The sequence below is a fragment of the Camelus ferus genome, chromosome 13, assembly GCF_009834535.1.
Source record: "Camelus ferus isolate YT-003-E chromosome 13, BCGSAC_Cfer_1.0, whole genome shotgun sequence".
Classification (NCBI taxonomy): Eukaryota; Metazoa; Chordata; class Mammalia; order Artiodactyla; family Camelidae; genus Camelus; species Camelus ferus.
Window position 1 is genome coordinate 26,574,174 of NC_045708.1, and position 16,180 is coordinate 26,590,353.

The window sequence follows — 16,180 nt, forward strand, 5'->3', positions numbered from 1 at the left end:
GCTGTACCACTATCTCTCTGTGTGACCCTGGCAAATCTTTAAGCCTCTCTGGGCTCCTGCCTCCCTTTTTGCAAAAGGAAGAGGCTTATTGCCACTCTTTCTCTGCCTCTTGGAAAAGCAGACAGAAGAAGAGAGAAAAACACAAAGTGATGATCTCGCAAGGAATGCATAAGAATTCAAGCGTCCCAATGATTATCATTAAACTTCAAGAATTAGTGGACTCAGATTCAGGAGTCTCTGCTGATCAGCTATAAAGCCTCAAGCAAATCTCATCACTTCTCTGGGCCTTCCTTTTACCATGTGCCAAATGGCAAAGCTTGAATTAGATCAGCCATTGACTGACCTGTTAACCATTAAGAATCTATTTTATTATTTCTAAACCACCCCCACAGACTTCATATTTTGTAAGATTTTATCCCCTAAGCTATATTTAGATAATTACTATATACTTAATAATTACTAAGTAATTATTGTTACCGTTATAAAGGATATTTTTAGTTGTGAGTGACAAGTTTATGGGCTTATATAGGCAAAAAGTCTAGAACTAGGAATAGCTTCAGGCAAGGCTTGATCCAGCAGCTGTTACCAAGGACAAATATTCTTTCAGTCTCTTGGCTCTGCCTTCTCTGATGTGTCACAGGGTGGCTTCCAGGAGCTCTTGGGACTACTTGCTTTTTTCATTTCTGACTGGCAAGAAACAGAGAGCTTACTGCCCAGTAAGCACAAAGACACAGAACTGAGACTTATTAACCTGGTTGGCTTGATGGGGGTCATGTGCCTTTTCCTGACCAATTACCATAGCCTGCAGGATGAGATACATTGATTTGCTTAAGCCAGTTAGGCCCCACTGCTGGAATGGGGTCATTTCTGACCAGGTCACATGACTGGGAAATTCCCAGTGCTATTAGGAAGAGAGAATCGGATGAAGGATGCCAGAGAGACACCAGCAAGTTTCCTGTGCCATGTTTATCAGCCAGAGATATCTCAAACAGCCCATCAGAACCTCTGACACGCATGTGAGTTGCACAGTAGTGACCTCCAGAATCTTGTGAGCTGATCCCGATGACAACCCCAGCCGTGGGCGGCCACATGGATCATGTGAGCTGACATCAGCCCAGGTGCAGTTAGACCTGGCCAAGGTGCAAGTCCATCCATACTAGTTCTCCACTCCCATCCAGCCCTCCAGAGATGGCTCTGCTGGAGACACAGGTGAACCTGGAACTCCCCAGCTCCCAGGCCTATGCCTGCCCTTTTCAGATCCATGAGCTGAACAAGGCAAAGAGGAAGCAACAGAGCTGTCTGCAGCAAAACATACCCCGTTCACTGACTCACCACAGATTTACCCACATCAGTGCCAGGTTCTGTCCTGGGAACCCATCTTCAAAGAGCCACAGTGAGGTGGGGAGGCAGTGGGCCCCAGTTCAGTGTGGAAACACAGAGAGCTGGGCAGCAGCGGGCCAGAGGCAGGCCTCTCCCCATCCCAGGCCAGAGGGCATGAATGTCCAGCCCAGCATGCTCAGCAGCAGGGCCACTTCATCCTAGCCGGTACTCTCCTGGCCCTAGGGAAGGCCAGGGGCCTCTCTGGTAGCTTCAAGGATATCATCAAAGTTGTGCCCCCCAGTACAGACTGGGGAGTGTCCCAAACCTCTGCATAGCATCAGGGCCACGCAGAATTCTCTCTGGCCCGTTCACTATAGTGGCTTTGGGGCAGCAGAGGAACTGGGGGTGAGAGGCAATCCAACTCACTTTTTGCCTGCCTTCAGACTCCACTTCTTCCTGAATCTTCAAAGCCAGGTGGGATTCCACTGGTTAAGCAAGCATACAGTGAGGCCAAGGGTAAAATTCCATGGCAACCGCTCTGAGATTCTACCACTTCTTTGAATAAGGCATTGCCTTTCTCAGGTCCTCAAGTAGGTAAGTCACCAGTACCTCTGAGCACCTGTGTGGGTCTGATTCCCCTGTCTCCAGCAATGGGGGCCAGGGATGCCTGGGACGGAAAAAGCCTCGCTAGTCCCATTCTCCGTTTTGCCTAAATTAACTTGCCTTGTGGCCAGAGGCAAGTCCCTTTCCTGATTTCTGTCTCCTCATCTATAAAACAAAGATTCTGGGCTAATCAGTCTCTGTGGGGCTTTCCAGCTCTAACAGACGAGAAAGTGAGCATTCAAGGTTCAGAAAAGAGGGAGCAGGGGTGGCTGAACTGGGGGGAGAGGGGAGGTGGCAGGACCGTCTGGCCAGAGCCTCATAGACCCAAAGGCCCTAAGTTTAGACTTCGGACACTCTCTCCAAATAGTTAACTGCAGTCACCAGAGATATATATATATACACCAACAGACATGCACAAAGACATTGGGCCTTCTTACCAAAACATACCACCTACAAGGCCCATGAAATTATATATATTTAAATAAACTTATAAATCTTGGAATTGATTTTCAATTTACAAAAGAGTTGCAAAGATAGTACAGAGTTCCCACATACCCCTCACCCAGCTTCAGTTTCCCCTAACGTTATCATCTCACACCATCTGTCAAAACTAAAAACAAACAAAAAACCCCACCAAAAAAAAAGAAAGCAACGTTGGTACATCTGTTAAAGTCCAGACCCTATTTAGATTTCACCAGTTTTTTCATTAATGCTCTCTCTGTTCCAGGATCCAGCCAGGAACCATAATGCATCCACTGGGTATGTCTCCTAGTGTCCTCTGGTCTGTGCCTGTTTCTGTCTTTCTATGCCTTTCATGACCCTTTTCAGTTTTGTGCAGTCCTGCTCAAGTATTCTGTAGAATGTCCTTCAACTGGGGTTTGCCCAAAGTTTTCCTTCCGGGCTCACGGGTTTGAAGAATGCCACAGAAGTGAGATGCCTTCCTCACCGCCTACTACTGGGGGGCACACGATATCCACCTGACTTACCACAGGAGGTGTTAACCTTGACCACTTTGGTCAGGGTGGTATCTGCCACGTTTCTCCACTGTCAAGTTACTACTGTTCCCTTTCCCTCTTCTACCATTTAGAAGCCAGTCTCTAAGTCTCGTGCACATTCAAAGGAAAAGGAGGGGATAATTAACATGGAGGAAGGAGAACCTACATATGTTATTTGGAAGATTTGTCTCTTCTTTCCCAGCTAGTTAGTCAATCACTTATGTCTACCAGTACGGACTCAGGGAGATGGATTTTATACTTTGGGTTATAATCTAATAGTACATTATTTATTTTATTTTTCTAATTGTTGCAGTTTTGGCCATTGGGAGCTTTTTGCTCCTGAGTCCCTTTGAAACCCCCCCTATCCTTTTCAGTTTGAGGCATTTCCTAACTCTGGAATCATAAGGTGCTCTAGGCTCACCTTTCTGTGCCTCAGCCCTAGAATCAGCTATTTCGCCAAGGAAATAATACATTTTTTAAACCCAATCCTCCAATTATCTTCTCAATAGTCCAGATATTTTGCGCTGCATTTGAATACATGATGAAAAGAGTTAATTTGTTCAATACTTCAATTTTTGTAGCTCTATTGTGACAAGACTTTTTAAAATATACCAGGAGCCTCAAGACATGGGAGGGACCTGGCCCTTTCTCCATTTCCAGGACATCTCGTGGAATTGAACCTCTGCAGCCACTCTGCTAAGGCTTGGGGGGCAGCCTCCTCACCCTTCCTACAGAGGTGACCTAGGTCTTGTGTCCTCCCCAGTCTGAGCTGCCTGGTGGAGCTACCAGAGGCCAAGGTAATTCCTAGGATCATTCCCTCTTCAGCCTCTCCTGCACCCTCCACCCTGCCACCCAGGTGGTGACCAGTCCTGGAGCTCTGCAGACCCCACCCAGCCTAGCCAGGTGCAGGCAGGTGGCAGGAGAGCAGGAAGGCTCCAGCAAGGAAGTTGGCAAGCCCAGCGACTAAGACAGTCGTGCAAGAAGGGGTGGAGGCTAGGCGGCAGGGGGCGGGGGCTGGGCATATTAGATCCAGAGGGCTCCTGGGGAATGGGGACAAGGTTTGCAAAATCCAGCTATATGTGGAGCAGGGTTTCCCCATAGCAGCCCTGGCTTCTGCAGAAGAGAGTCAACTTCTCGGGAAAGAGCCGCCTTCAAAAGCCGGAAGAGAGCGAGACTGCGGCTCACTCTGGGAGGACACGGAGCTGTGTGACTCATCGCCCAGTTCTGCCGGCTCCCGCTGCAACAGTGCTGGGCAGCACCGGGCCTGGGAGTACGGGTGGAGTCTCAACCCCATCCTGGCCCCGGAGGAGGTCCCAAGCAGGCAATCACAATCCAGCACGTAGGGACCCGGGCAGGGTGCTGTGGGAGCATTGAGGAGGAAGCAACTCAGCATCGAGGGAGTCTGGGCAGGCCTCACAGAGGAGGTGACATCATCAAAAAGAGGAATGGAATTGGCCATGCAGCAGTAGGGAGGGAAGAAGGGGAGGGCACTCCCTGAGCAGAGGAAGGAGATGCAAAGGCACGTAAGTGTCTGCAAGAAGCTGGCACAGTGCCTGCCGCCCAGTGAGTACTCCATCAATGTGAGGCATTACCGCTGTGATTGGCTTATCATCATGATTATTAGCCCGGACTCATTACTTAATATGTTTACTATCTTAAAGGTGGTTACTACAATGAATAAATGCCTAAATAGATCGCACTTTTCACTGAACTATTCACAACGCTAGAAAGAGCTGTTGTGAAGATTAGGGCTACAGCACACACAGCGCTGGGCAGCGTGTGGTGAGTACGGGAGGAGCATAGCACTGGGTGTGAGCTGACACACCGGAGTGGGGCTCATTTTCTCTCTCCTGGAGGCCAGTCCCTGGGGTTGCTGTGCCCAGGGCGCACAGATGAAGAGATACTTTAGTGTCCTCAAAGATGACCAGGCAATAAAGCAGGGACTTGGCTAGGTGGGGGTCACTGGTGGTTTCAAAACTGACAAAGGTGGCACCTCGTGCCCTGGAATGGGACCTCCTGGTCCTGGTCGCAAGTCTTTCCAGCTGGGACAAGGCAAGATGTACCTGCCTTTCTATCCTGGCAATGTCCTATTTCAGGAAAAAAAAAAGTTCCTGGCCCTGGGTGGGGCCCCACTTCTGTGTACCTACTCCAGTCATGATGTACCTATTGAGTGTTCCTGCCTCAATCCGAAAAGTGCCTGCCTGGGTGTACCTAGCTTTGTAACTATGGCTCTGCCTCCAATGGTGTGTGGACCAGCCTTCGTGTACCCGATTCCCGTGATGCGTCCCGGACTGTACCTTCAGCATGCTTAGTTCTGAACGTACGTGGCTATACCTGTGCTTGTATCTCCATACGCTGCCTGACTAGGTGCGCGTACCTGGTTCAGCCTGGCCTTACCTGACGCCTGCGGACCGTGCACTCCTGCCCTGCGGAACTCCTCGCCGCTGGAGCCTCCAGGCTCACGGAAGGGGCTGCGGCCCCGTATCCCCCCCATTCTGGGCCCGGCCCGGCTCGCTGGGGCTGCGGGGGCGGGGCCGGAGGCCGGGTGGGGCGGGGCGGCGCGGGGGCGGAGCAGGAAGGGGCGGTGGCCGCTCCGCCCCCTGCCGCCCGGACCGGCTCTCGCCTGCCCTGCCCGGCTTCCGCGTCACGGGCCCAAGCGCCACCTGCCCGCCCACCCGCCCCGTATAAAGGCGCCGCCGGCCTGGCCCCCAACGACTCGGCCCCATGGAGAAGCCGCCGGCTGTGGCTGGCCCACGGCGGGGTGAGGCGCGCCCGGCAGGTCGGGGTCGCGAGGCTCCCGGGCGGGCGGAGGAGGGGGTGGGGAGGGCTCTGGTTAGGACCGACCGCAAAGGGAGAGACGTGAGGGCCGGTCCCCTTCGGCCTCGCCGGTCCCCGGGACCCCCTCCAACTTAGCGCAAGTTAGGCGATCCTGGAGGTAGGAAGACCTAGGTTCGGAGGGGAAGCCGAGCGAGAGCGGGGCTCTGGGCCGGGACAGCCGCCGCGTCACCGAGCCCGGAGGCCAACCAGAGTTTCCCAGCAACTTTTCTCGCTGGTGGGTCAGCCGGAAACTTCCCCTCCCCCAGTCCGGGAGTCCGGGCCACGGACCCTGCGCCTCCTGGGCCTGGGCTCCGGGCACGGGGCAGGCGGGCGAGAGGTGGCAATGGCTTCAACGGGGAAGCCCCCGCCCCACCACCTCACTTCCAACCCCGTGGGTTTCCATGGAGAGCTCCGCCCAGCAGTGGTGGGGGCGCGGCGAAGTCCTCTGAGGCGCCTCCCACGACTTCTGGGTCCTCTGAGTTGGCGGGGCCGCTGGGGGTGGGGTGGGAGGAGGAGTCATACTGCCTGAGTTCAAATCCGTGCGCTACCAGCTAACAGCTGGATGACCTTGAGCAAGTTCTGAATTGTCTATGGCTCAGGCTCCTCCCTTACATAATGGGAATGACGATCCCTAGCTGGGAGGGCTGTTGAGAGGGTAACAGAGGTAACACTCAAAAATGGCTTTGCCTACTGCCACCACTCAGTGTGGCCTTCTCCCGTTCGAGGGGCGGGGCAGGAGAGGGGTGAGAGAGCCATTCCCCATCCCTAACCCTCTCTGTTGGCCTACAGGAGCTGTGACAGGTACCTTCCAGTGGTCTGAGCTGTGAGTGGCCAGTGGAAAGAGGCCCACTCAGGAAGCCAGCCCCGCCATGAGTCTGTGGGAACTTGAAGATTGCCACAGCTGCCAAGGGACCCCCAGGCCGGCCCAGGAGCCCACCGCGGAGGAGGCGACAACTGCGGAGCTGCAGATGAAAGTTGACTTCTTCCGGAAGCTGGGCTACTCCTCTGCTGAGATCCACAGCGTTCTACAGAAGCTGGGGGTCCAGGCGGACACCAACACAGTGCTGGGCGAGCTGGTGAAACATGGGTCAGCGGCGGAACGGGAGCGCCAGGTGTCACCAGACCCCAGCCCTCAGCTTCCTCTGGTGCCCCGGGGTGGAGGCACCCCCAAGGCTCCCATCCTGGAGCCCTCACCCCCCGAGGAGGACAAGGAGGGCAGTGACCTGAGGCCCGTGGTCATCGATGGGAGCAACGTGGCCATGAGGTACATGTCACTTCTGTGGCCAAGACTGTGGCCAGGAATCGTGGCTGTGTGTCTCTGCACCTCTGGTAGAGTGGACTTCAGGAAGGAGTTTGACCTCTTCTCAGAGACTGGTATAGAGGAAGGGAAAGCCCTTTCTGGAGGCCCTACTGTATGCCAGGAGGCTCTTGAATCCTCATGGCTTCTTGGAAGTGGGTTTTTAGGGATATTTGGGGAGCTCAAAAGAGTTGATCAGGTCACACTCCTGGTAAGTGCTGGAGCAAGGATTTGAACTTGGGTCCTTCTGTCTCCAGAGCTCCTTTATGGTCTTCATGAGGGCCAGCAGTCTCAGTCTCAGTTCCTCCTCTGTGACGTGAGGCCGTGTGGTGTGAGGGATCAGACCGTGGGCTCCAGCTTACTCATACTGGAGGCTTCATTCCTCATCCATGAGGTGGGGCCAGCCCACCCCTCAGGTGGTGGTTGTGAGGGGTGAATGCCCAGAACCTGGAAAGAAGTAAGGGCTCAGGAATCAGCAGTCCTGATTGTTATTACTGTTAACAGTTATTATTACTGTTATCCAGGATCTGGGACTTCTGAGGCCTTATTGTTCCCAGACCTGGGCTCCCATGGAAGCAGGCCTAGCCCCTGAGGCCTGTGTAGCCATGACCAAAAGTAACCTCAAGGGTCTGACTCTACATCAGGGGTGTAGGCAGGTGGCCTGATGCTTTGGCTTCAGATGAGCTGTGACTTGGGTCCCCTCTGCTTCAGCTTGAGCCACCTGGGCTGGACTGGGCTCTGGGGGCTCCCAGGACTCGGCCCAGGTAGCCGTCCCCCCTTCTCCTCTAGGTTCTCATGATTCTCGTGGTAGGGGGGTGGGCAGGGCTGCCACTGATCCCAGGTTGCCCAGACCTCCCTTCCATCCAAGCTCTGCCCTCTGGCCCCACTTTCTCCCAGTCCCTTCAAGGCAGGCTGGTGAGTCAGGGTTGGGTGGATGGTTCACAAGGAAAATTTCCTGTGGGTGTGGGCAGGGAGACCCCAGGCGCAGGTGTGGAGTGGGAAGGGATTCCTGGCTTCCCTGAAGGATCTCCTGAATGGTTGCCTCTGTGCCTCTGTGTCTGTGGCGCCTCTGCCTCTCCCACACCTGGCCCACCTGGGCCAGGCCAGCTGTCAGGCTGGTCCTGCCTAGCCTAGGTCAGCGGAGGTCCAGGTAGCCTCTTTCTGGCCATCTTTGGATCAGTCTTCCCACCTCTGAAATGAGCTGAGCCTGGATGGAAATTGAGGAAAGCTGGCTCCTACAGGCCAGTGGCAGCTGGTCACACGTGTTTTGAGAGTTAGGGGACCTGTCTCGGGTTCCAGCAGCTTTTGGCTGGGTAAGGAGCTGGGACTGGTGGGTGACTCCGTCCTCCAGGGACGTGGGCTGGGCCCGAATGCCGTGGCGCCCCAGGGGCAGCCATGTGCCCTGTGTGTTTGTATCCCAGCCGAAGGAGGAGGGGCCAGGACAGGAGGAGGGGCAGGTGGCGCTGGGGGTGACCGAGCCACAGGGGTTTTCTGAGCCGGGGCAGCAGCAAGAGGGGAATTCCAGCCTCAGACTTCCTGTCTCAGCTGCTACTGGGTTCCTGCCCTTCTGCCCCCTCCCCGCCAGGGGCAGGCGGGCCAGCCCCTACTATATGCAAATCGTGGGGAAATTCACCTCTGTTTCCTTCTAAGGGAATTTTTCTCCACTAGCTGGGCCCAGCTGGGGTAGATCTTTTCACCTGGGTATCCTGGCTCAGCCCTGCCCTCTGCCCTGGGGCGGGAGCCACTGAGCTGGAGTTGCCTGTGGGATCACACCAGTGAGTCTCACCAGTGTCTCCTTAGCCAGGCTGGGGGGCCCTGACTTTCTGGGGAACAGGACTGCGGTGAGGGTGGGAGGATGTCTGGTTTTCCTATGCCAGCAGAGCTTCCTCCATTGCAGCAAGAGGGACTAAAGTTAGTCGTAGGGAGGCACTCCTGGCTTGGGAGGGCAGTATCTGGGCTTGGCAGGAGGGACTAGAACATGTGTTCTACTACTGCCAAGAGTAAGGCTCTGACTACCTGCTTGGGGAGTGCTCTGTGGGCCAGGACAGCTGACAGCAGACTAGTCCACAGCCAAGGTTTCTGATGCCCAGAAGCAGTACACTGTCCTGGAAGACCTGGTGTCCCACTGTCCCAGGGCTTGAAGATGCTGGCCTGGGATGGGGCATAGCCATTCACACGTGTGTACAAGGAGGTAGATACATGCATGTACAGACTGTACCTAAGACAGGGACAAGCCAGAGATGGTCATACCCCCACTCTTGGGGAAACAGCAGAAGGCTGAGGGCAGGGGGAAGCCCTGGGCGTTGTGAAGACAGACCAGGGACCTGACCCATCCTGCCAAGTCAGGGAAGGCTTCTCAGAGGCAGTGACACCACCTGGGTCCTGACGGAGCAGGAGTTTGCCAGATGCATGATTTAACCTGTTCCCAGCCTGCCCCACCCTCTTAACACTTTGTTCAGACTCAAGCTTGGGAGCTTTTTCTCCCTCCTAAACAAACTCCAACTCTTCTGTTGGGGCAGGAAGGCAGTCCAGTGCCCCCAGACATGAGTTCAAGTTCTGTCCCTTACCAGTAGCCAGAGAACCTTAGATGAGCCTCGTAAGGATGAAGCAAGGGGATGGGTGATGTGCGTGGTCTCCAGTACGAACTGGGCACCCGCTAATCCCCGCTCCAGTCCGCTGTCAGGGTTGGCACTTGTCTTTGTACCTGTCTGAGCATCAGCACTCGTGGTCGTGAGCACAGTCTCTATTTGTATCTGTTCCACCAATGCTGCTGTGATGCTGGCAACCAGTTGCCCTCTGTTGACCAACTTCCTAGTCTGAATAAAGGGGCAAGGGGCCTTTCATGATAGTACCACCCTCAGAGGCTTGCTTGATCAGGGCCTGGCTCACAGCTCTCAGTAGTAAATGTTATCTTTTATTACAAGCATGCTGGTGGATGGCAGGGGGGCTCCACCTGGCAGGGATGAGCACTGTCTTTGGGCTGGACTTTGCCTCCCCTACAATTTACAGAGACCTTCAGTCCTGGGAACCCCAACCTCACTCCCAGAGCCTCCATGCCCCCCAGCTGCCCCACCTCCCTTGCTATGTTCCCTCGGGGCTCCCGCTATCACCCCCCTCAAAGCCACCCACAGGATGTGGTCGGCCATGGAGTTGCCTCTTTTGCGTAACGTTTATTGTTTTATTTGCCAAATACATGAGTCTGAGTTGCTCACTGAGAGGTTAGCGAGGGGCATCGGCTGTGGGGAAGGGGGCCCCCTCAGCTGGTCCTGGAGTGCACCCATGACACCTAGTGTTACCTGGGAGCCCCTGCGCCCTCCCACTCTCCCAGGAAGCTAGCTGGAACTTCCACGGTGTTGGACTGTCTTTGGCCTCAAGCAAACAGGAACATCGTCCCACTGACATGGACCCTTCCTAGGGAAGCAGCAGACTCCCAGGCCCATTTTTCAGATAGAGAAACTGAGCCAGAGCAACGTCAGCACTTGCTTCTGGGTCCAGCCACCTTTGGATGGGGCGAGGTCTGGTCATTAGACTGCAGCAGGGCAATGTCCCATCTCCAGGCCCTCCTGCTGGCAGAGGCCCCACTGTCTTTCAGAACATCTTCTGGCCTTGGGTCATGCCCTCCCTGGAAGGGCGAGGAGAGGAAGGCAGGCTGGGGTTTTTGGGAATTGGCAGTCTTGGGAGGAAAAGCAGCATCCTTTCACTTTCAGGCTTAAAAGGCCCCACCACAGCCTTCTGCCCCAAGTTGAAGGTTGAATCGAGGCTCCTTCTCCTCAGCCCCAGCCCTGAGGTCTGGGTCTATTCAGGACTGAACTTTAATCCAACTTTAATCCGGAACAATCTGGTTTCTCTTCCCCTGCCCCCACCCGGAGCCCTGCTGAGCAGGCGAGGGAGGGATGGTGACTCAGTCGGCCTGTGTACATCTGTGTCCCCGTGGTCCCAGCGCCTTTCCCCCACCCCCAGGTGTGTTGTAAGTGGCCTGACCCTCCCCCACTTGGGGAGCGGGTGCTGCCAGATTCCTGGGCGTCTCCTCACTGTCAGGAGACACTTCAGGGAAAGTCCCGGGGCTGGCCATCCCCGGCGCTGTGGGAACCAGCAGGGAATACAGGCCCTGGGTCCCCAGCCAGGGCAGGGGCTGGAGTGCAGCCCGCCTCCTTCTGTGCAGGCCTGGGGCAAGGACCACAGGCTGATCCGGCCCTCCTCTCCTCCCCAGCCACGGAAACAAGGAGGTCTTCTCCTGCCGGGGTATCCTGCTGGCGGTGAACTGGTTTCTGGAGCGGGGCCACACAGACATCACGGTGTTTGTACCATCCTGGAGGAAGGAGCAGCCTCGGCCTGACATGCCCATCACAGGTGAGTGGCACCTCTGGAAGAGGGGTGGTCTCACTGCCCCAGGAGCCCTGGTTCCCTTCAAGAGAGACCCTTGGGTTATGCAGCAGCTTTGAGGCCCCAAGGAGGGACTAGCGTTCAGTCCCTACTTTTCCCAGCTTTGGCTGTCCTCAGCATTCCTGCTCTGAACAGTGATCCTTGGAGCAGCCTCTGCCTCCGAGTACCAGGCACCTCCCTCACCCAGTGGTTGCATGCTGTCTCCACAGCCTTGTGGTACAGGGGCAGTGCGGCGTAGTGGCTGAGCCACCTGCTCCTCATCTGAGACGTGGGATGAGGTGAGGGTTTGATAACCTTGCAGGGTTGACCGCGTGACTTAATACGTGGAAGTGCTCAGAAGAACGCCTGGCACACAGCAAATGCTCAGCCAGTGCCACCTCTTAACATTGCTCTTACACAAGTACCCACCTTTGGGATGAAAACCCAAGTTTATTTCCCTAGAAGTCTTGAGATCTGGAGGCAAGCTGGCTGGGGCCACTCACTCCAGGAAAAGCGGCCCCTTCTGTCCTAGCTCTGTAGGAGACAGAGTTGAGACACTGCTCTGGTCCCAGCTTAAGCGGGGGCTCCTTTCTAACCTCTCAGGGACAGGCTGGGTGAGTACCAAAGCCAAGCTCACCTTGGGCACACCCGAGCCTGGTGTCCAGGACGGGGAGGGAGGTGGCCCAGCTCTACTTTGGAGCTTTTGCGGAGTGGGACCTGCTGACCTGTTTTCAGGGGTTCTTGGTCTTTGGCCATAAACTCCGCACCAGGCCCAGTGAGGGACTGGGATGTGGCGGTGGCCTTCGCAGAGTTGACCCTGGAGTTCAGAACCCAGTGCCTGGCCACCACGGGGTCAGGGAGCCCTGAGGGCTGGCTCTAGGTCCGGGCTGGACCCTGACCTCTGCCCCTGACACCTCCCAGACCAGCACATCCTGCGGGAACTGGAGAAGAAAAAGATCCTGGTGTTCACCCCGTCGCGGCGTGTGGGCGGCAAGCGAGTGGTGTGCTATGACGACCGCTTCATCGTGAAGCTAGCCTTCGAGTCCGATGGCATTGTGGTGTCCAATGACACTTACCGGGACCTCCAGAGTGAGCGGCAGGAGTGGAAGCGCTTCATCGAGGAGCGGCTTCTCATGTACTCCTTCGTCAATGACAAGTACGTCCCCACCAGGAAGGGACCCGATGGCCAGAGACGCTCCCAGGAGGGCCAGGGCTGGGGGAGCTCTGCTGGGGGACCACGGCCTTGGGTCCTGGCAGCTCTGAGAGCAAGATGGACGTGGCTCCACATAGGAAGGGTCAGGCTTTATAATTTGTGGGATGGAGCAGTAGCATTTGAGACAGGATGTGGTCAGTGGTTCCAAGAGGACCTCTCCAGTTCCCAGCACTGAAGCTCTGACCAGAGGCCAGTGGATGCAGCCTTAGATTCAGAGAGCTCCCAGCAGGAGAGTTGCCCTAAAGGCGCCCATGGCTGTGGCCTTCTGGACTGGGACGTCCCTTCCTTGAAGCCATCCCGCCCAGGATGTCCTGCTGGGCAGACGCCAGTTTTAGGAGCTGCCTTCCTACTCTTCCTAGCGAGGCTCCCTGTGCAGCCCCGTCCCTGGCACTGGGAAGTCCCCCTTCATGCCTCCTACCTCCTCTGCAGGTTCATGCCCCCTGATGACCCCTTGGGCCGGCACGGGCCGAGCCTGGACAACTTCCTGCGTAAGAAGCCGCTCACGGCGGAGCACAGGAAGCAGCCGTGTCCCTACGGTAAGAACTCCACGCTCCAGGGCCCTCCTCACTCTGTCATCCCCTTCCTCTCTCCCCTAAGTCAGCGTGCACCCCGAGTTCTTCCTCTTGAGGATCCCCAACCCCAGCTATGGGCGCCCCTGCTGAGGGCCTTCTTCATTCTCTCGCAGGGAGGAAGTGCACCTACGGAATCAAGTGCCGGTTCTTCCACCCGGAGCGGCCGAGCCGCCCCCAGCGCTCTGTAGCTGATGAGCTCCGGGCCAATGCCCTCCTCTCACCCCCCAGGCCCCCGAGCAAGGACAGAAGTGGCCGGCGGCCTTCACCTTCATCTCAGCCTGGCTCTCTGCCGACAGAACGTGAGCAGCGCAGCCTGGACGGGAAGAAGCTGGGGGCCCAGGCATCCCTGGGAACCCACCGGGAGGGTCCGCCACAGACCTTCGCCCCAACGGGCAGGAGCCTCCCACCTAGTGGGGGCAGTGGCGGCAGCTTTGGGCCCTCTGACTGGTTCTCGCAGACCCTGGACTCCCTCCCATACACCTCCCAGGAGTGCCTGGACTCGGGCATCGGCTCCCTGGAGAGCCAGATGTCAGAACTGTGGGGGGTTCGAGGAGGCGGCCCTGGTGAGCCAGGCCCACCTCGGGGCCCGTACGCTGGCTACCGCCCCTACGGGGCCGAGCTCCCAGCCACTCCAGCCTTCTCTGCCTTTGGCCGAGCCATGGGTGCCGGCCACTTCAGCGTCCCTGCTGACTATGCACCCCCGCCAGCCGCCTATCCACCTCGAGAGTACTGGTCTGAGCCATACCAGCTGCCCCAACCCACCCCAGTCCTGCAGGAGCCTCGGGTGCCGGGCTCAGGGACTGACAGGGGCCCCTGGGGTGGGGCGGGCAGCCTGGCCAAGGAGCGAGCCAGCGTGTATACCAAGCTGTGTGGCGTCTTCCCCCCACACCTTGTGGAGGCCGTGATGGGGCGCTTCCCACAGCTCCTGGACCCCCAGCAGCTGGCCGCCGAGATCCTCTCCTACAAGTCCCAGCACCTCAGCGAGTAAGCCAGCCCACCTGCACGGGCAGCGCCTCCGGCCTCCAAGGGCTGCCAGGCCGGGCTTCAGGCCTTCGAGCAGCCCAGCCCCAGCCCTGAGGCCCACCCCAGAGGCTGGACAGAGGGAGGATTAAAGTAGGAAAGGGAACCTACAAACCAAAGATACTGTAGGATTGGTTCTGGCCCCTCGGCACCTCTTGCCGTCTGCCCGAGGGGTCAGAAGCGATCACCCTGTTGATGCACATTGTATCTCTGTAGTTTAAAGAGACGCTGCCAGTAACGGCCATCGGTCCATGGCTGAGGCCCAAACCCTCCTTTCTCTCAGAGGGCGGGGAGGGAGGCAGGGGGGAGCAGAGGCCTGGGCTGGGGGCCCTGTGCACAGCCCCCCACCTCCGCCCTGTCCCTGGGATGCTGGCCTTGGCTGGCTAGTTGGGCACCGTGTGCCCGCCCTCATGGGCCCTCCTCTAAGCCAATGAGGCCTCATTTGTGCTCTCAAAGGCACGAGGCTTCATGTTAGTAAGCAAGATGCTTCTTAATAACCCACCTTCCGTCCCACTCTGTTCACCTGTCCCATTGTCCCCTCAGGGGTCAAGGGCATTCTGGCCCCCATTTTCTCATCCTCCCCCTTTCTCTGTACTTGGAGCAGTCTCACCTGTCCCCCAGGAGATGTGTGTATTTGTTGTACGGATGTAAACATTTTAAGTGTTTCAAGTGGAAAGTCCTTGCGTCCCTTAACACCAATAAAGTACAACCCCTCTAAGAGGTGATGGTCTTTGTTGCGCTCGGGGATGGAGCTGGCCTCTGGGTGATGGAAGGTCAGCAGGTGGGCACTGCCCTATCTCCCTCCTCAACAATTCCCTGACTCTTCACTGGAAGGAAGGTTTCTGAGTTCCACTGAGAGTGCTCCATCCCCTAGGGGCAGAGGCATCCTTCCTGAGGCCTTGGGTCAGACCTTGAAAAGAGGTGGCTGTGGACACATGGATGGATGGGGTGTCAGGAAGCATCCTGTTGTCCTGAGGCTGCGGTGTGGGGACGGGTTGCTTTTGGAGGGGAGTGTCCCCTTTCTTTACCCTGAGGTCAGGGACGAGCATGGGAACCACCTGGCTGGCTTCTGGGAGAGCTTGTGGAGTAGGGGTGTGGTGGGGAGGCCCCTGTGGGCTCAGCTCTCCCCTGTCCACCCAAGTCTTACCCTGCACCAGGCCCAGAGCAGAGTAGGGGCCACGGGCGGAATCAGCCTAGAGAGGCCCTGCCAAGGTAACCCCCAAGCAGGAGGTTAGGGTTCCTGGCCCCAAACTCAAGAACTGGCTTTGTCACCAATTGTGTCACCTGGGGCAAGTGACTACCCCTCTCAGGGTCTCTATCAAGTGGGGATGATGATGGTACCTACCCTACAGGGTTTTACCTTCTGAGAGAACACAAGATTGTTCATGCTGGGTGCTCGTTAAAGGGCCTCCGTCATCTCAACCTTCCCATCTGCCCCTGGAGGGGAAGAAGACAGGCAGGAATACATAGCTTTGTTTTATTTTTTAAGATAAAAAATGAGGTATAAATGTTACATATGTTAAATGAAACCTGGGCTGTCAGATGATCGCCAAACACTATCAGCAGGAAAATGGAAAAAATACAGTTTTAATCATTGTATCTTTGAACATCTCACCTAATCTGTACTTACTGTTTGTGAAGCTTTTATAGTACCTACTGTTTTCTAGACACTGCTTTACCCCAGAACAGCTATGCAGCATGTTGAAGGAAATGCCACCCCAGCCATCTCTCTGCACATTAGGCCCCCGCTCACTCTTTGCCCCAAACTCTCTGTAGAAGCCTGCCCTTCAGTCAGGGGTCCTCCCACAATATGGGAGTGATTTCAGCAAACGTTACTTCCAAGCCCCCACGTCAGGCTCTTCTAGGGTCCCTGGGCCTGCTGCATCCAGCCGCCCCGGGAGGTTCTATCTGCACAAAGAAATGTTGCCAGGGGGAGGGTGTAGAGCTCAGTGGGTAGAGCACATGCTTAGCATGAACGAGG

The 16,180-nt window shown here is 56.4% G+C and overlaps 1 protein-coding gene across 3 annotated transcripts; it reads left to right on the top strand.

Moving 5' to 3' along the window:
• Positions 1-5,546: 5,546 nt before the first annotated feature.
• ZC3H12A (zinc finger CCCH-type containing 12A) lies at positions 5,547-14,919 on the top strand. 3 transcript variants are annotated; one of them, XM_032495982.1, is made up of 6 exons: positions 5,547-5,679; positions 6,525-6,999; positions 11,243-11,382; positions 12,316-12,550; positions 13,037-13,143; positions 13,293-14,919. In XM_032495982.1, exons 2-6 carry the CDS (start codon positions 6,605-6,607, stop codon positions 14,165-14,167), a joined length of 1,752 nt encoding a protein of 583 aa, XP_032351873.1. In that variant the 5' UTR covers positions 5,547-5,679; positions 6,525-6,604; the 3' UTR covers positions 14,168-14,919. The 3 variants fall into 3 exon arrangements, with proteins under 3 accessions (XP_032351873.1, XP_032351872.1, XP_032351874.1); XM_032495981.1 differs by having other exon boundaries at positions 5,570-5,697; XM_032495983.1 differs by lacking the exon at positions 5,547-5,679 and adding an exon at positions 6,378-6,399.
• Positions 14,920-16,180: the final 1,261 nt, after the last annotated feature.